Genomic DNA, 21,378 nt, shown 5'->3' with positions numbered 1-21,378 from the left:
ACAGTTTTAAAACCTCTGGGATTTAAAACAAAAATATACTTTTTCTCGCTCAGTGTAATATCAATATATTTGACAATTATCGGCTTGGTGAATGTAGCAGAAAAAGCAGATGCTGTTATTACCCTATTTTACATTCTGACCATCATTCAAGAAACACACTTAGTTCAATATTTGATTCAAAGTATTGCTAAAAAACGACCTATTTTATTCCCAGTTATAAGTAAAATTCACAAAATTGAATCCACTATTCAAGGCGATGGGAAATACAATTTCATAAATAAATTAGATGTGTTCTTTTACATCACTCCATCCATGTATTTAATTATAATGGCATACATTTTTGCTACGCCCTTTAAATATATAACTTATGTTGGAAAATTATATATATTTTTACTTCAAGTAAGATTAACAATAGTTACATACCAAATTTGCAATTTAATTTTTGTTTTATTTTGTCAATTTATGTCTCTCAACAGGGCTTTAATACAAAATTTTAAGTTGCAAGATTTTGGTATTTTAAATCCGTTTATTTTATTTGTTGAAAGAAAAGTATTTGAACCCTTGTTAAACAACAAAATCGAATCTCACACGGTGAGAATACAGGCATTAGCAAAAACGCATAATAAACTCTTGGCAAATGTTGAAGATGTGAACAAAATATACAGTTTAGAGGTGAATATAACTTATTTCTACTCCATCTTATACGCTTTATAGACTATATAAGCTTCTTATAAGCTTTATAGACAATACAGGCATTAGCAAAAACGTATAATAAACTCTTGGCAAATGTTGAAGATGTGAACAAAATAAACAGTTTCTACTCCTTGTTATAACCTTTATACGCACCCGATGATGTGTAGGGCACTGGATCATAATGGCAAAGTGTTATCTTGACCATGAAGGTAAGCTGATCAGTCTTAAGCTTCAGGTACATGTTCAGAGTAATAATAAATAGATTATCACTTGTATTTAGTTTGAACCTGGTGCCTCCAGAGCGGTAGCCAAATGCGTTAACAACTACACTACAGTCGGGGACAAATAAATATCTATGCAAACATTAATGCATATTGCACCATTGAATAATATAAGAAAATGAAAGCCATTTATGTTTTTAACTTCATATATATCTACATATTGAAGATCTCAAACACTAAGGTTTGTTCAATAGAGAATGATTTATCAAAAAATTCATCATAATACGGCTGTCCAAACTCAAAACACAGTAAGGGACATTTTTTTTGTAGTAGTTTTTTTTTGCATTTTTGGACTAAGTAGATTCTACTTAGTCAAAATATGCAAAAAAAACGTACTACAAAAATATTGTCCCTTACTGTGTTTTAAATTTGGACGGCCGAATAAATATAAGTGATTTTTTAACTCTAATATTTATTCACTATAACCCTGGACTGGTACCTGAAGCGGAGGGCTGATCACCTTTCCTTTGTATTAACGATCAAGATAACACTGTATTTATATAATGCAGTGCCCTATGCACCATTGGGGTGCGGATAAGGGTTTTATATGATTATTACTAGCAATTAAATAAATATAGTAACTCCCAAGTTAATCAGTAGTATTTTTATTAACATCTGTAACGAAATATTGCAGATATATATAGAAATAAAGTCAAGTCACTCGAATTTAGGGTTTGAATTGAATTGAATTATTTTTTATTTCAGATTTTAATAATGTTTTTAACTACTTTTATGGATATGATTGGTTGTATAGTCACTGTATTGAATAGTTACATAAATCCGAACAAAAATGTAAGTAAATTTCTTTAAATATAATCAATATTTGAATTCATTAATTTGGATTTCTCTACATGGGAGATATTTTTACATTTTGACATCTCGACAAAGGGAAAAATATAATATGGAAGTCTGGGTATTCACAGGGTTAATGACCTATCATAAGCTGTCATAACTATAGATGGCTCCAGTGAACTCACACATATAGTGTCATGAGATTTATGATATATGTAGGAGTTCCAAAAATTTAAGTATTCAATTCAATTCAATTTATTCAACAAAAAAATAATATATACATAACAAACAATATTCAAGGCGTATATATTAGAAGTAAGCAAGAAGACTTAAAGGTGTAGAAGAATCCCGCTTCGGAAAACTCCTTCAGACATATGGAACAGATCAATATCCAATGTGATATTGTTCAACATAGCGGTAGCTCTTCCTACAGGCATAACCATCGGCAGGTTGGTCCTGTGTATAGGAATGTGAAACAATCTATGTCGACGCTGTCTTAGGTAACTGTCTAACTGTCTGTCTTAAGTATTGTGGTTGTCAATCATGGCTACAATGGTGAATGTTTCACATAAATATAAGTAATCACTTAACGAGCCTGTGATAGGTCGTAAGCCCTGTAAATACTTGAACTTTCATATTCTGATTCATCTATGTTGAGATATTAAGATGTAATATTTGGTTTATTCATTTTATATCTTACAAAATAACTTTGTTATAAAATCACTGTAAATCATTTAATAATTTAATGGATGATGGTGATGGTTCTTTTTGTGTGCGCATTTTCAATTAATATAATATCTTCAAAATCATTTCAGGAAACATTAATGCTTATTATTTGTATTGTGTGGGTTTTTTACGAGTCTGCACTCATAATTCTTCTAATCAGTATTATTGAAGGTGTCATCACAGAGACAAAAAGGACAGAACGAATTCTGATAAAAAGTATACTCAGTAAATCAAGTGGTGAGTAAAAATAATTTTGTAATATATATGTAGTATATATATCGTAGTCGTACAGGAGAAAGTGACCAACTAACAAAACGTGAAATGTTCAGGAGGGCCATTTAAATCACTTTTGCTTGGCAAGAAAATAAACATCAATGCAGTAAGTCATTTTTAACAAGTCAATATATTATACTTCCATGTTTAAAATCCTTTGTTATTGTTTTCAGGGCAATATTGAGCTAGTAAGATATCAAATAGTCAATGATCACGTTTTTTGTAAAAAAATGCACTTGGTCACTTTCTCCTGTATGACTATATATATATATATATATATATATATATATATATATATATATATATATATATATATATATATATATGTAATAAAATAACTAGGTACCTACCTATACATTTTATTAAGTACTTACAAAAAGTACCTACATAAAACAGTTCTACCACCAGATGCCGCATGCGTCGCTCAGAATAAAACAAAAGACTTCCGATAATATTATTAACTGTCAGAATCAGATAGATAGATAGATAGATAGATATAAAAATTATTATAAAGATAAATTAAGAATAAACTTTAATTACAAAGCAACACATTGTTTATTTTATTATTATACACCCACTTTACATATTATTTACACTTAATTTTCAAAAGGAAAATATTACCACGTTATAAAACGACAATTTTGTTAATTGGAAATGGATTATGAAACATTAGATGTATTAAAACAATTACTACAATATGTTCGGAGTGAGAGAGAAAAATTAGAAGATGATCAAAGAAAACGATTAGAAGATAATCAAAGAAAACGTGGAAATTTAAGAACTAGTGATAAAATTAAAAATAAAAATCATGTGAAAAAAATTTCTACAAAATATAAAATAAAATATACTCCAGAAAAGAAGAATTTCGAAGCAGATTGTGTGAGCAGGAATCCAGTATTAGAATCGAAGGAAAATGCAAATGAACAATTAAAAGTTGTAAATTTGGTTAAATTAGAAGATATTTTAAAAGATCAGAATAAAAATGAAGACATACAAATAACACAGAAACAGTGCTTGAAAAATGAAAATAAAAATAAAGTAGAAAAAACTTCTACGAAAGATAAAATAAAATATACTCCAGGAAAGAAGAATTTAGAAGTGGATTGTCTAAGCAGGAATCCAGTATTAAAATCGAATGAAAATGCAGATGAACAATTAAAAGTTGTAAATTTGGTTAAATTAGAAGATAATTTAAAAGATCAGAATAAAAATAGCGACATACAAATAACACAGAAACAGTGCTTGAAAAATGAAAATAAAAATAAAGTAGAAAAAACTTCTACGAAAGATAAAATAAAATATTCTCCAGGAAAGAAGAATTTAGAAGTAGATTGGCTAAGCAGGAATCCAGTATTAAACTCGAATGAAAATGCAGATGAACAATTAAAAGTTGTAAATTTGGTTAAATTAGAAGATACTTTAAGAGATCTGAATAAAAAGGAAGGAATTCAAAAGAAAAAAACAAATGGATTGAAAAAAACTGTGTCTACTTTAAAATCGTCAAGAAGAAGAAAAAAATACAAAAAAAAGAAACAAAAAAAGAACGGAAAAAAGAAAAAAAAAAGAAAGAAAGAAAAAAAAACAAGAAAGAAAAAAAAGAAGGAAAAAAGAAAGAAAGAAAAAAAATTATCATTTCACTTAACTTATACCAGTCCCTTCACTACAAGAAGATGATCCGGAGGACGAGTGAAAATTTTACTATGAATTTTCATCCCCAAGGGGGGAGATGTAATAAAATAACTAGGTACCTACCTATACATTTTATTAAGTACTTACAAAAAGTACCTACATAAAACAGTTCTACCACCAGATGCCGCATGCGTCGCTCAGAATAAAACAAAAGACTTCCGATAATATTATTAACTGTCAGAATCAGATAGATAGATAGATAGATAGATATAAAAATTATTATAAAGATAAATTAAGAATAAACTTTAATTACAAAGCAACACATTGTTTATTTTATTATTATACACCCACTTTACATATTATTTACACTTAATTTTCAAAAGGAAAATATTACCACGTTATATATATATATATATATATATATATATATATATATATATATATATATATATATATATATATATATATATATATATATATATATATATATATATATATATATATATATATATATATATATATATATATATATATATATATATATATATATATATATATATATATATATATATATATATATATATATATATATATATATATATATATATATATATATATATATATATATATATATATATATATATATATATATATATATATATATATATATATATATATATATATATATATATATATATATATATATATATATATATATATATATATATATATATATATATATATATATATATATATATATATATATATATATATATATATATATATATATATATATATATATATATATATATATTTATATATATATATATATATATATATATATATATATATATATATATATATATATATATATATATATATATATATATATATATATATATATATATATATATATATATATATATATATATATATATATATATATATATATATATATATATATATATATATATATATATATATATATATATATATATATATATATATATATATATATATATATATATATATATATATATATATATATATATATATATATATATATATATATATATATATATATATATATATATATATATATATATATATATATATATATATATATATATATATATATATATATATATATATATATATATATATATATATATATATATATATTTATATATACATATAAGGGTCATTTATTTTGAGAATAAGTGATCCAGAACTTGAATCCAGAAGTGGAATGCGCTTTCATACGATAAGATATCAAATAGTCAATGATCACGTTTTAAGTTCGATTTCTCAGAGGAATGGCGGCAGAATTTGATGACTTGGATACAAAAGTTGGAGCACCGTCTTCAAAAGTGTTTAGACAGAAACAGTAATCAGGGCAAAAGCTGTATCCTTGAATCTCAAAAGTATTAACATAAAGATAATTAAAATAAACAATACCGTAGAACAGGGCTACTTGAACATTGATCTTACTTGAGCCCAGTACAAAAAAAAAATCTGTATTTAGTCTATAATAATGAACGTATTGACATGATTCATTATCATTCATGACATGTCACGATACTTTGATCGATACTACGATCTTAATATTTTGTACTGGGCTCAAGACACAAATCAAAGTTCAAGTAGCCCCGTTCTACGGTACTTCTGTTATATAATAAAATAACAACTATAAAGTTTTTTACACATTTACTTTATTTGACTTTATTCAAATTCAATAAATGGTTTCCAACCCCTCTCTTGGGTTTATAAGATAGAATTCTGTCTAGCCCTGCGGATGTTTATAAGATAGAAATCTGTCTGGCGGGGCCAGTATGATGATGTCTGTTATGACAAAATCCAGTCACTGGTCAAATAAAATAAATGTAGAAAAAACTACATAGTTGTTATTTTATTATGTAAATTGCAATTGCATCAAGAAATGTCAGTACAAAATTTGATTACTTATTTTTTTGGATTGTGTGGACAGTGGAATCATCCAGACATTGAAATAATTTACAATGATTAAAAAAACACTTGTTTTTTACCACTTGAGTTTTATTATAGACTACATGTTTCAGAAGTTAAACTTCCATCATTCAGGTCTGTATAATAACTGTAGTCTATAATAAAACTCAAGTGGTAAAAAACAAGTGTTTTCTTTAATCATTGTAACATGTCTTACCACAAAGTTAATGCCGAAACAATAAATAAAATATTGAAATAATTTATTGGATAAATACTGTTATATACAATTGCCTTGATTGATATACATTTTCTTACACATCAATGATTTTTCGTTTGTAGATAATGATGAGAATAGACTCCTCTGTACTTTCTTGAAGTCCTCAGTAAGAAGAGAAATAAAATTCACTCTGGCAAAAATGGTCAACATTGATTTTTCATTCTTATATTCCATGATAGGTTCCTTGATTTCATTCATAATTATTTTTTTACAATTTATGAATACTAAATAAAACAACTTATTTAAATACTTCTTCTTCTGCTACTTTTAACACCACCCGCATCCAATGTTGCACAGAGCACTGCATCGCATCAATATCAATTACATGAAGTAAAGGTGATTAGTCCTAGTTCCTCCAGGGACCTCCAGCATGCTAACCGAACTTGCTAACCACTTCACTAAGGAGGCTGACTACTATTTATAAATATTATATATATATATATATATATATATATATATATATATATATATATATATATATATATATATATATATATATATATATATATATATATATATATATATATATATATATATATATATATATATATATATATATATATATATATATATATATATATATATATATATATATATATATATATATACATATATGTGTATTCACTTATTAGCTTGTCATTTATACCAATCCATTAGAGAAATTTAAAACCTGTAGATTGATTTCAAATAAACAGAAGATTACAGAACAATTACATTTATATAATAACATGTTCAAATAGGGTTACAATAAAGCATCAATAACTGTAAGTTTTAAATAATTATTTTGTTCCCTTCATTTTTATGTACCTACATATATTTTGCAGAAGACTGGAATCAATTGTGACTGCATTATTCTGGTGGTGACCTTTACCACTTGAAGCGGATTTACCTGACAGAAATCTGTGCTTACATTTCTTAACTTAAACCTAACCTAACCTTTAGTTTAACTTAACTTAAACTAGTTCAATAATAACAAAAATAATATATAAAAATACATAACACCATTTTTGTAAAATACTACCTCAAGGGCGCTTCAGTTCAGTTCTGACCTTACTGAATTTAATTTCTGTTCATCTTATTTAACTTAAACTTATGCTTACTTTACTAAATTTAAATCTGTACTTAACTTAATTCAAATCTGTGATAATCTTACTTTATTTTAATTGTGGAAATACAATTTTGTATTGATCTCTAGAATTAAAATTGTGTCACTGTTTGTGGAAAAATAAAAAATTTATATTCTAACAAACATACATAACATTCTCATAAATATATTGATACTGTCATTATGATTATTTTTTCATCATATTAATTTTAAACGGGGTTGTCAAAACACCCCAGTTTGCCCTATTTTAAATGGAAAGGTTTAATTTCGAAGCCATTACTTTTCTAGATTAAGTCATATTGATTATAGATAGGCATATATATTACAACATTGATCACTTTATATCGAATATTATAAGTGTGGGCACGTATGCTATTTGAGTTCATAAAAAAGGGGACAGTCACATAGTTTCCATGGATATTAAAAATGATTCAAGTTTAAAAGTGGAATTGCAAGGCCCCAAATATATACGCACTATATTGGGAATAAAAAGTTATGAAAAAACCGCAAAAGCTTTAAAACCAATTGTATTTAAAACTAAAATTTATTATTTCTTCTTAAGTATTTTAGCAATGTTTATAATAGGTATCGCCTTGATACATATACTAGAAAATGAGTACACCATAGACACTGTATTTCATGTAGGAAGCATCATTCAAGGCATACACCTGCTTTATTATTTGATTCAAACCATTAAACAACAACCATGTTTATTCTCAGTTATGAGCAAAATTGACCAAGTTGAGTCAATCATTAAAGGCAAAGGAAAATATGATTTCATCCATAGATTTGACATTTTCTTTTACGCCCCTCCGCTAGCATATTTAATTTTAATAATTTACTATCATTATTTATCACCTCATATTTACGTTGAGGCATTAGTATCGTATTACATACTAAATATAAGATTTACCCTTATAGCATACCAAATTTGCTGCTTGATTTTTGTACTATTATGCCAATGCTTGTCTCTCAACAGAGCTTTTATTAAAATAACTGATCTAAAAGAACTGTCAAATTTAAGCCCGTTAATTTCATTTGTTGAAAGAAAGGTGTTTTACCATTCAAGAAATTATGGATTTGAAAAACACTCGGTTACAATTTCGTCTTTGGCAAAAATAAGCAATAAGCTGTCAGTTAATATTGAGAATGTGAATGAAATATACACTTTAGAGGTAAATAAAATTTCACACACACATTCATGAAATATTTTAAGAAATTGGGCTAATTTTACTAAATATTTTAGATTTTCATAATAATTTTCACAACTTTTATGGATATGGTAGGTAGTGTATCCACTTTATTGAATAACAACTTGCTTACTGATGAAAATGTAAGTACAATTCATTTGATTTTAATTTTTTTGATAACAGTTTAATGTAAAAATATTTAACACACTTTAGAGTTGTCGCTAGTTAAGAATGCCAAACTTATAAAACCAAACCAAACAATATAACCGTAGTGAAAAAATATAAATATATTGGAATTTATTTTTAACATTATCTACTCTAAGTTTTGATTTGAATATTGGCACCAGGATTATAATTCATCAATGTAATAATAGGCTATGCTTAATAGGAGATGCTTTTAATATAAAAACGCAGAAAATATAAGTACAGATTTAGGCCAAAGGAACATTTAAACAAAATATGTTAATTTTATAGTTTTATTTTAAATTTATAAATATAAATAGAAATATGAATAAATTATGAATATCTCAATGTTTACTATATTTAAAAAAAATATATCATTTAAAAAATATTTGTTATACTTAATACATTATATTTAAAAGTTTATTTTTACTTTGTTAATTAAATGAATATTAACATATTATAATATTTACCTCCATCATGGACATGAACAGACATGGTCACTGTACACAAACAGATGTGCAGCCAATCAAAAAGCGTGATTTTAATGCTACATTACACAAATGATTTCTTATGTGTTAGTTTGGCATTCTTATGTGGCGACCAGTATACAAGTCATAGAAAATATTATGTTATTCATTAATTTAAATTTTACTTGGTAAATTCCATTATTTCTTTACTCCGGAGTTTAAAAAAATGTTTTCACACAGTGTTTGAAAATGATACAGAATGCATCGAAATGCGTATTACAATTAATTTTAAGAAATATTTGCAAAGTAAAATTTTAATTTAAAATGGATTAATATTATCGCAAAGTGACTGGCGAATCAATTATTGCAAATATAATATTACTGAAGTTTACAAAATTTTGAGTGTGTCCAAATACTTGTTCACAAACCTGGATCCAGGATGCAGATCTCACATACAAATTAAAGAGTTTCTGCTCAATAAAAAGCTTCTCTCATCCTACCACAGATGTCTTTAGTGAAGTTCTAGTGATTCAAACACAATGTTTCGAGTTTAATCAATATATCAAGAAATTCCAAGAATTTGAGTAGTGTGGTTGTCAATAATGGGTAGAATTGATGAATGTTACACATGTGTAAAGTGATCACTTAAACCAGCCTATGACGGTCGTCAGCCCCGTAAATGCCCAGGCTTCCATATTCTTCTTCATCTTTGATGAGTTGTCAAAAAATAATATGAAAATAACTCATATAATTGGAGATAATCCAGATTTATGAACAAGTATATGGACACACTCAAAATGTTGTTACGTATGTTTATTGATTTAATAAATTTTAAAATTAATTTCAGATATCAATAATGAATACAGCTTATATTATATGGATTCTGTATGAATTAGAGCTTTTAATTCTTTTACTTTGTATTATCGAAGGGGTAATAGGAGAGACCAAAAGAACTAAACGCATTCTGATGAAGATTATACTTAATAATAGTAACGGTAAGCAAATATAACACTACAAAATGAATGACTGTAAATAACTGTTTCACAAAAGTATTCTTCTTAGACTCCCAGCTGTATCCACTGCTGCACAGATCACTTCATCGGTTGGGCACGGTGATCAATTTTATGAAGAAAAGGTGATCAGTCCTGCGATCCAGATTCTTGGATTTACTGATACAACTTTCACATGTCCGCCTCCGTAGTGTAATGTTCAGGACGCTCGGCTTCCATTCTGGAGGTCCCGGGTTCGATTCCCAGGGACGGGGGGTCAAATAAATAAAGTGATTTTTTTCACTCTAATATTTAATAAATATTACCCTGGACTGGTACCTGATCAAGCGGAGGGCTGATCACCTTTCTTTCATGTGTTAACGATCAAGATAATACTGTATTTATATGATGCAGTGGCCTATGCATCATTAGGTGCGGATAATGGTTTGAAGAAGAGAAGAATTTCACATAGTTTTGTTACAGAGGTGGGCGGACAGCATAAAACGCGACAAACATTACTAGCTTCCTTGACTTCCATATATCTAATCATAATCTCCAGTTCCTGTTGACTTTAGACCTGATTAATTTGTTTATGATAAGATAAATCTTTTTTGGCCATCCCCGCCCTACTCTTCTATTCACACTTGGCAAATATACTATCTTATTCATTCTCTCGTCAGCCATTTGCTCCACATTTCCAAACCACCTTAACCTGCAGAAAAGTACCAACTTGCCCATTTGTTGAGATGCAATATCTTATATAGTACATTAAAGAATAACACTCTTCTTATCACTCATCATTCACTTTGTGTAATACTTTAAAGTGGTATTACACAAAGTGAACGATGAATGATAAGGAGAGTGTTATATTACCATATCACAAAGTTAACAATGTTTTGTAATATACAAAATACAATCAAGAATATTTAACATACATAAACGTTCTGATTATTTTATTCCAAAAATCATTTACCAATATCAACACAATATTTTAAAAAATTGCAACATGATTTTAAAAACATAATGTGAATACCAAACCATACAAAATATATTGCAAGATTTCCCTCATTCAAAAATAATTTACCGAAAAATTCATAATTCTTTTTTATTTCCTTACTTTTAATTTTGCCATACATCAATTTTTCCCAACAATCATCTAAGGAATAGAATTGCAGCAGTGTTCACTTTGCATGATTTAAATAAGTTACGATGACATCCATTTCCTAATAGATCTATGATTTTTTGTAGATAATGAGGAGAGTCGATTCGTTCATACGTTCTTGAAGTCCATATTAAGAAAAGAAACAAAATTCACACTGGTGAAAATGGTGAACATTGATTTAACATTATTTTTTTCCATGATGGGTGCATTGATTTCATTCACAATTATAATGTTACAATTTGTTCAAGACTAATAAAACAATCAATAAATCATTTTGTTCCAATGAATTTATAATTGTAAAATGTAACATAGACATAATACATACCTTAAGTTATTGTGTATTAAGGTGGAGACTGACCGGAGCATTTCGTCGTTACGTAACACGTTACAATGCGAGCATTCAGGCAGTTAGTACACCGAGCCGAGCGCTCTATCCATAGTTTCGGATGCTCAGTAATGCTCGCCGCGAGCGATGTTATGACGTTATGTTACGACGAAATGCTCCGGTCAGTCTCCACCTTTTGTGTTTGGATTTGATTAGGCTTTTTGATATTGATGACTGGTATAAACCGAATAAACCAGGATGTACCCGCAGGAGTCTATAAAAATTGTGTGAGGACTCTCTTTCAACTCCTTTTTCTATTAACTTACAAGAGTAACAGTAGTCCATATTGTTAGATTTTGGCTTGTACACTAAACGCATGGAGCTGCTAAAGGAAAGTTCAAACAAGTGGACAGGGGATGAATGTACTTATGTACAAAATTAAATACTGTGTTCCAATACTGTATAACAAATTGGTAACAACTCGGAGGAAGCCATATACTTCACAAATTCTCAACTGAGGGCAGCACCGTCAGCCAAAATTCCACATCTATCAAAATTATAACTTACATACGAAAGGAATCCAACGACAGTGCATATCTACATCTTTCCAAAATGAATGCAATATGCTTGTTCAATAATGGGCGGAATTGTGAATGTTTCACAAGTGCATACAGTGATTACTTAAGCCAGCCAAATGCCAGGTCGTAAGCCCTGGCATTTGGCCATAAAAAATAACCATAATAATTACTTAGGTGTGTTGAGATGGTTTGGACATGTGGAGCGTATGAGTGAAGAAAGAACGGTTAAACAAATTTATGAGGCGAATGTAGTTGGAAAAAGAAGCAGAGGACGACCGAGGAAAACTTGGCGCAATCAGGTATGTCAAATACTTGAAAGCGGCCGGGTCAGGAGTCGTAATAATCGTCGGGTATGTATATGCATGAATGTAGAAGAGGCAAAGAATGTTTGCAAAGACAGAGTGGTGTGGCGTTCGATTCTCTCTGCCTACCCCTACGGGGAAGCGGCGTGATGGTTAGTTAGTTAGTTAGTTTTTTTTAATAATTACTTATGATTTAATTGTGAAATGTTACAATGTTAATGCAGATACGATTAGTCAAAGTTATCATTTTTTAGAAATTTATGGTAATGCAACATAATGAAGATGGGGAAATAAAATACCGTTTAAAAAGACATTTGTGTTTTGGAAAATATTTTTTATTTAAGTAGGCATGTAAGATTTTCAACATTGATGTAATATAATATTAATAGGCACAATGTGTGTAAAATACTAAAAAAGAACACTTAACTATTAATGTGCTTTTATTACAGAGAATATTTGTACATAGCATCATAATAGAATTGATTTGAACAAAGTCATGCCATGGAGTAAAGTTCAGTTGCCCAAATATTGAATCTCTCATCTTTGGGAGTTGAATATTGAATCTCCCAAAAACCCTCACTTAGATCATTCCCATGGCAGGACTCCGAATAACTTGGTTAAACCAATTATTATTAATTACCAAGATTATATAAATGTATATAGAAATAAATTACATTTAATAATGTACATAAAATCCAGGTACATTTGCATTTGGTAAAGAACGCAAATATATTCTTGCATAAAATCAGAATACGATTTCTTTGGTTTGAAATAAATAATTAAAATGTTTAAATAAACAGTTTATGGAATAAATATTGATAATACAAAAGGCATATTGTTTTATAGATGTCCCATCTACACAAATGTAATATGGAAGTCTTTCACAAATATTTAACAGATGGCAGTTCTAGTTGTTATACATAAGCGGTTGTTGAAAAATACCATACATATATGTACAACTTCTTAACATCCAGGCAATATAGATGTTCGATAATTGACAGTATTATTTGGGAATGCTACACTAGTGTGTACAATAATAAATTATTTAAAATATAATTTAAGTAGCTACATAATATTTATGCAAAAAATGAGATCATGAATACTTTGGTAATAATAAAAATGCTAAAATTTGGTATTTGTACATTGTGCGTTATGTAAATTAGTTTCATTTATACAATTTACGAGTATAAAAAATTTAAGTACATACTGTACCTAAAAAAAGTAGCTGTAAGTAGGTACGAAAATTTAAACAAAGATATCTTATGATTCAATCAATCGATTCACTCCAAACCACGTACGTCTTTCATAGAGAAATTGGTAGGATAGAAAGTGTGAGAACTGGAATAGTTTTCGAAGAGTTTTTGTAACTTGGTCAAATATTGACAGCTTGTGTGAAAACGGATAGTGATAGTCAACAGAAGCTTGAAAACTAACAAATATATATTTTGGTGTATTTGCTGGTATTCAATTTCGGGTATGTGGATGTTGTAAAAAATGGCAGCTATATTTTCACATAAGTACCGTCTCTGTTTTTCAAGTATCTCGGAGGGGGGTGATTGTGTTCTCCCTTTTCTTCAAAGATCACATTGTTCCGTATACCAGTGCTAGCCGTGCAATGTTTTCCCCAGTACGAAGAGCACCTCCACCACGACTTGTACGTACATTTGGAAGTTCTGTGGCGACAGAAAGTGAATCCGTCGATCATTAACAAGGTCTTGTTTTTGAAGTATATAAATTTGGCTGCAAGAAAAAGACAACTGGTTATTAATTTAATCTCAAGTTTTTTTTTCTAATTCACTGGTACCTTTGTCCTTTTCCTACTCTAGCATTCACTTCCGTCATTTGTATTCCATATCTATGTTGAAGAATCTATAGTGCAGGACTGATCACCTCTCCCTTATATAATTAATGATCAAGGTAACAAAATGTCGATTTGATTATGTGTTATAGATGAAGAACGTTTTATTGAAATGAGAATATAGGAATCTGGGCATTTTTAAGGCTCAGGATCTGTTATTAGTTGGTGTTATTAATCACTTCATATGCTATATAACATGTACCATTCTAGGAAGAATCATAATAACATCATAGGAATGATTGACAAACAGAATACCTTAATATCAAAAACATAAATATGCATTTTAACTGGCAACATAATCAGTATTTTACAGAAAAACAAGCCGAAATCTATATTAAGCTAGCTACAAGTCTCAATTAACAAGTAATTTCTGTTAAACCACCTTACCAAGTTAGTCAATAGGGATTCTCCATATATTTAGTAAATATAATCGATTTACATTTCAAATAATCATTTAACCCTCGATTCATTATCATATTTGAGTACTACTATTCATAACCTTTCGTCTCTGGGATGAGAAATTTTTCAGTGAAAATTTGAATTATTCAGTAAATTAAATGGAATAAAACAGATTTTTATAGTGTAACATTTTTAATAACAAATTTAACTAAACATAAAACAAACTGAAGCACATTTATTCGGTATATTTTTTACGTGATCAATACGGGTACAAAAAGTAGAAATTTTATCAAAATAATATAAACTAAGCCAGGGGTAGTGAACATTTTTATTTCTAAAGGCCACATTCATTAATTGATTCAACATAAGGCCATGTTTTTTAAAATTTTAAATCAATCCATCGACTACTTTCCGTGTTTTACAGACACAAACACATGGAAGCTCAATACATACAAATAAATAAGTCCAGATTTTTTTTAAATGGCAATCAAAAGGCAGGTATTAGAGTAACCAAAAGGCCATATCCTTAAGGCCTCAAGTTCCCTATTCCCTGGGGATAGACTTTTAGCTTTACAAAAGTACTGATTTTACTATTAAAAAAAAAATTCAATGTAAATGTGTCGTGTCTCTTGAGTTAGAGTTTCTGGGTTTGAACCCACTCTACCACAATATGATACCTATTTTATTGATGAGCCGCTTAGGCTCACAGAAATAGTATGAAGTATTGAAGTATTTTTGTAAATAGTAAAAACATAAATATTTTTCTTTAAAAAAAAAAAATAATAATAAAATAAATAACCAAAACATAATTTCATTAATTGATTCGGCAGTCACTTTGTGGTAAAATCTATCCATTTGTAATTACTGTTTTACTAATTAAATACCACTATTTCTTAAAATCTACTGTGACACGTGTTTCGATGCATTTCCACATCATTTTCAAACTTTTTCTTTAAGAACAGTGTCCGTCGATGGTTGCTTAACATTGGAAGGGACAAGGTAGAAAGTGAATTGATTAAAGTCCAGGTGTAATTATCACATTGAAAAACCTTAAACTATAAATTATTTTTGTATCTCCTGTATGTTATGTTTATAATCTAATCATTAAATAAAAAAATTATTAAAAATTAAAAATAAAAATAAAAATATAAATTTTGTATTACCATGTTAGTATTCGGCTCAACACAGGCCATGCCTAAAGAGCCGTAATACGTATAATAAATGTGTATATGAAATGAATATGTATATTGAATGTATCTATGTATTATGAAAATAAATAAATAAATAAAATAAATAAATAAAATAAATAAACACCGTATGACATTTCAAACACATGTCACAGTAGATTTTAAGTAATAGTGGTATTTACTGAGTAAAATATTAATGAAAAACCAAAACATAACTTGTATGGTAAATATTATATGTAATAGTATTTTTTTAGAATTTTTGCCTTTCCCATTAGGTGAAATAAATTTTATTCAATTTTTGAAAATAAATAATCTCATTAAGGTAAAATAAATTTTCTTTCGTTTTACGAGATGCAAATAAATACAAATGTGAATATTTAATACATTTTTCAAAATAAACAAAAAATGAAAATCAATTATCTGAAAACAAATTCATTACTTACTACTATTAAAAATCTTATAATTTTTCATTTTGAAGTAATTAACATGTACTACAGCATGAAGAACTTTTTTAATATGTGTCGCCTACTTTCAAAATCTGCCAGATCCAATTTATAAGATTTAATAAAATAATTACTCTATCGGAATGCCAATTGTGGGTTATATTGTTTAAAATATTTATATACTTGAAAACCCTGTTAAAAAATACTTAAAAACAGTGTTGTATTTCAAATTCTGCTATATTCATGTAACTTGTCTTATGACCCATATTGGCCAGTCAGAGAGCGGGGATGTGTTAAAAATTAAGATGACGTCATTATCGGTTTGTGTCTCGTGTTTTTTTTTGTAAATAATGAATAATTTTCTTTAAAAATTGGTAAAATTCTCTATTTCATAATATTTTGTCTAAAGATAGAGAAATCTTTTAAACATAAATGTTACCCTGAGAATTTTGCATTTTTGGTTAAATCGACTGACATGGATATGGCGGATTTTTAAAGTAGACGACACATATATTGTTTGTAAATGAAGAGTTCATAGTAAAATAAATATCTTTGAATAAAATAAATCACCAAGACTTTTTGTTTCATACTTATTGCTATCTTCATAATTTTGAGATCATTTTGGTGCAATATGTATGTTTTGTCATTTACAGTAAACCCCTTTATAATGTTGAGATAATTATCGCATTATCGGAGGAAATGTTGTAGAGTATAAATTGTATTTTAATTTGATAATGACTCCTTTCAGCCATTTCCGCTGGTTAAAATGTATAAATTCAATTTTAAACATAAACCCTTTATAACATTCCCTTCGATAATGCAGTACCTATCCAAACATTATGTGGGTTTCCTGTAATTTTTAAATAATTTGGAATCTTGAAGTCTAATATTGAAATGGAATGTATTTTGAAAATTAGCGGAGCTTATATTCACTTATTTAAACAAAGTCGCTGTAGCTTAATTAAACGAATCTATGATAGAAAATGGACAAGAGTGACCCTTCGATGAAATTGCTATTATTTGCTTCCTTGGTCTTCCTATCTTCATATTTTTAACTACATTCACCTTATAAATTTGTTTTATTGTTATTTCTTTACTCATTCAATTCACATGCCCAAACCATCTTAATCTTCCTTAATTTTATCGATAATGCTTATCTCGGTCTTGCATTCTTTCCTTATATCACCATTCGAACATTTACACATCGTTTTGTCACACATTCATCTGAGAAATCGCATTTAGTCTACTTTCATCCTACTTTCATACACAGATTATCTCCCAATATTATTTTTAAGTTACTCAAAATAAAAGTCCAGACGTAATATTAAAGTTATCTAAAATGTGTAGTTATTATGCTAACCTTATTATTCATATTATTTTTTGACATCTCAACAAAGATGAAGAAGAATATGGTCTGGGCATTTACGGGGCTTACAACCGTTATAGGCTGGTTTAAGTTATCACTTTACACACATGTAACATTCACCAATTCTACCCATGATCGACAACCATACTACTAAAATTCTTGGAACTTCTATATATATATAATCCAATTTCGAAACATTGTGCTTGAATCACTAGAATTTCACTAAGGACACCTATGAAAAATAACTCTTATCATTAGAGATAATCCAGATTTGTGAAGTATTTGGACACATTTAAAGTTTATTTATTACATGCCTCATGTGTATACATTAGGGTTGAAACCGAGACCCCATTGTGTAATACCAGTTTCATTTTTTGCTGATAGGTTTTTATTTGTTGCAACTTTGTTTGTGTAGAGTGTTTTTTTAGAGGTTTGATTTTTAAACTGGTAACATTGTTTCTACAGTCTGTCAATTTGACAATTGATTTGTAGTCAGTACGTTTTGCCATTTCACCATAAAGGGACTGAACAAATATTATGCACGTCAGCCGAAAACAATATTCAAATTGATCCTCTTTTTAATGCAAAATTATGTTCACCGATGAGGCACATTTTTGGTTGAATGGTTATGTCCATAAGCAGAATTGCTGAATTCAGAGTAGAGAAAACCCACAAGCCTTCGTTGAGACGCCCTTACATCCATCAAAAGTCACTGTTTGGTGTTCTTTATGGGCAGGTGGAATCATTGGCTCATATTTTTGACAATGCCGGCCAGAATTTTACGGTCAATGGAGAGCGCTACAGAACCATGAATACTGACTTGTTTGTACCTCAGTTGAATGGCATTGATGTGACAGAGCTGTGGTTCAAACAAGATGACGCAACATGCCACACAGTGGGTGCCACCATTAATTTATTAGGGAAATTAAAATTTATATAAATATATATATATATATATATATATATATATATATATATATATATATATATATATATATATATATATATATATACATATATATGTCTCCAGGCTTTTCTGTCGGCTGCCAGCTCCTTTGCATCGTCCCAAGTCAGATCTGGGTCCCGAAGTTCTGATGAGAACTGCCGACGAATTGTCAGCAGTGGTTATCCTGGGTGGCGCGAACCTGATGACTTGTAAAAGAGGCAAGCTTTCTTGAAGCAAGACTTGTAAAAGGCTCTCGGGAGGCATGCGGAGCACATGGCCAAGCCAACTGAATCGCCTTTTCTTGACGACAGTTGTGGCCAAGATTTGATGCGTCCTACCCCTTATCTCTTTATTACTCACAAAGTCAAGCCGGAAATTTATATATCTCTAAAAAAAATATCATTTATTTAGCCAATAATGTAAATTATTGACGAAAAATCAGTCTTGCCACACCATAAAGCCCGTATGATTTTTGCAGTGCTCGGGTTGGGGATGATTGTGTCCCGGAATGTAGTACACGATCCTGCCATTCTCTATGTGCGCCAATGACTTGCACTTCTTTCTGCAGCGTGCTGTACAATACCATCTAGTTTTCCCGACCAGAGTGGGCGAAGGACTCGAGTATGTGAAACTTTTATAAAGCAACAGCCGTTTTCCAACTCTTGAGCTGACATACCGTACTGAAAATTAATAATTGTATTATTTTTTACTTTTTTTGACATCTCAACCTAGATGAAGAAAAATATGGAATTCTGGGCATTTACGGGACCGTTATAGACTGGTTTAAGTGTACCCTTTACACACGAGTAACATTCACCATTTCTACCCATGATCAACAACCACACTACTCAAATTCTTGGAAGTTCTATATATACGAGTATATCCAATTTCGAAATATTGTGCTTGAATCACTAGAATTTTCACTACAGACATGTATTGATGAGATGAAGAAGCTTTTTTACTGAGCAGAAACTCTTTTATTTGTATGTGAGGTCCGAATCCTGGATTTTAATCACATACATAAAATAATATGAAAAATAACTATAGTTGGAGATAATCCAGATTTGTCAACAAGTATTTGGACACACTCAAAATGTTAATAATTATGTTAGTTTAACCAAATAGCTGGCAAACTTACTGGCCAAAGAGCCAAATAAGCTAATTACAACGGTTAAAAATTTTCATGACAGCCAAATCTGTTTGCAAATCTTGTACATCTTTATTATAATTTTAGACCTTTGTAACATTTTGTCCGCCTCCGTGGTGTAATGGTCAGCACGCTAGGCTACCGTTCTGGAGGTCCCGGGTTCGATTCCCAAGGGGGGTAAAATAAATATTAGTGATTTTTTCACTGTCATATTTATTCAATATTACCCTGGACTGGTACCTGAAGCGGAGGGCTGATCACCTTTCCTTCATGTGTAAACGATCAAGATAACACTGCGTTTATATGATGCAGTGCCCTATGCACTATTGGGGTGCGGATAAGGGTTTTTTATTATTTTAACATTACAGTTTCACTCAATAAAATTTGATTTCACACTAAATAAGGATTTTATTCATAGATCGAAAATCTTTTGAAAATAAGGTATCCATAAGAATACTAATATTTGGGCATAATGTCCTTGCATCTCCTTTGAAAGTTTGATCAAGTCAGGTTTTTATCAATAACGACTTATCAGTTTGCTTTTAATACGGTTCATGCTTCAAAATTATTGTGCGCATGAATACGTAGAGTCGAAGAGCCTTCCCGCGGATTTTTATGGCGGAGCTGCAGTTGAAAGTTTAAAGAGCCGCATTCGGCAAAGTGCAGCTCTCTAGCCGCACTTTGCCGATCTGTGGTTTAACTACTTAGGAATTTGGCACATTGGTTATGGTGAAGTTTGCTAAAGAAAGGATAATCGAAAATATGATGACTTTTAGCCAGATTTTGAACCAGAAAAATTTGAAAATATTTTTGTATTATAGTGACACAATCTGATATACAGCAAAGCAAACATGACAACAAATTAGACGTTGGAGACGTGTATTTTTGTATATGAAGTTGAAGGAAATCAAAATGACCTACCGCCGCAACATACCTAATGTATTGAAACGCACAAATAATGTGTTAATACAAAAAAGGATTGAAAAACATCGCTTTTTAAGTTTCATTTTAAGTTAATATAAATTACAAATGAGAAAAAAACAGCATTTCAGCATACATAAAGAATAATACAAAAAAGAATTGAATTCAGAGTTT

General features: G+C 29.1%; 1 protein-coding gene across 1 annotated transcript; it reads left to right on the top strand.

The window, feature by feature from the left end:
• The first annotated feature begins 450 nt into the window (after positions 1 to 450).
• Positions 451 to 10,600, top strand: LOC148308120 (uncharacterized). Its single transcript, XM_088262241.1, has 4 exons — positions 451 to 672; positions 1,680 to 1,766; positions 2,582 to 2,729; positions 10,429 to 10,600. Exons 1-4 carry the CDS (start codon positions 463 to 465, stop codon positions 10,470 to 10,472), a joined length of 489 nt encoding a protein of 162 aa, XP_088118367.1. The 5' UTR covers positions 451 to 462; the 3' UTR covers positions 10,473 to 10,600.
• The last annotated feature ends 10,778 nt before the right edge of the window (positions 10,601 to 21,378 follow it).

Source organism: Brachycentrus maculatus, unplaced genomic scaffold, assembly GCF_059751285.1.
Source record: "Brachycentrus maculatus isolate JH-2025_06_01 unplaced genomic scaffold, ASM5975128v1 h1tg000176l, whole genome shotgun sequence".
Classification (NCBI taxonomy): domain Eukaryota; kingdom Metazoa; phylum Arthropoda; class Insecta; order Trichoptera; family Brachycentridae; genus Brachycentrus; species Brachycentrus maculatus.
Note: the sequence above shows the minus strand (reverse complement) of the source record. Positions and strands in the feature narration are given on the sequence as shown.

Bases quoted from the DNA above. Each gene is read 5' to 3' on its own strand.
- LOC148308120 (XM_088262241.1), top strand. From the start codon at position 463: ATGTCTCTCAACAGGGCTTTAATACAAAATTTTAAGTTGCAAGATTTT. The intron at 673-1,679 runs GTGAATATAACT...TTTTTATTTCAG, and splicing joins ACAAAATATACAGTTTAGAG to ATTTTAATAATGTTTTTAAC. The intron at 1,767-2,581 runs GTAAGTAAATTT...AAATCATTTCAG, and splicing joins ACATAAATCCGAACAAAAAT to GAAACATTAATGCTTATTAT.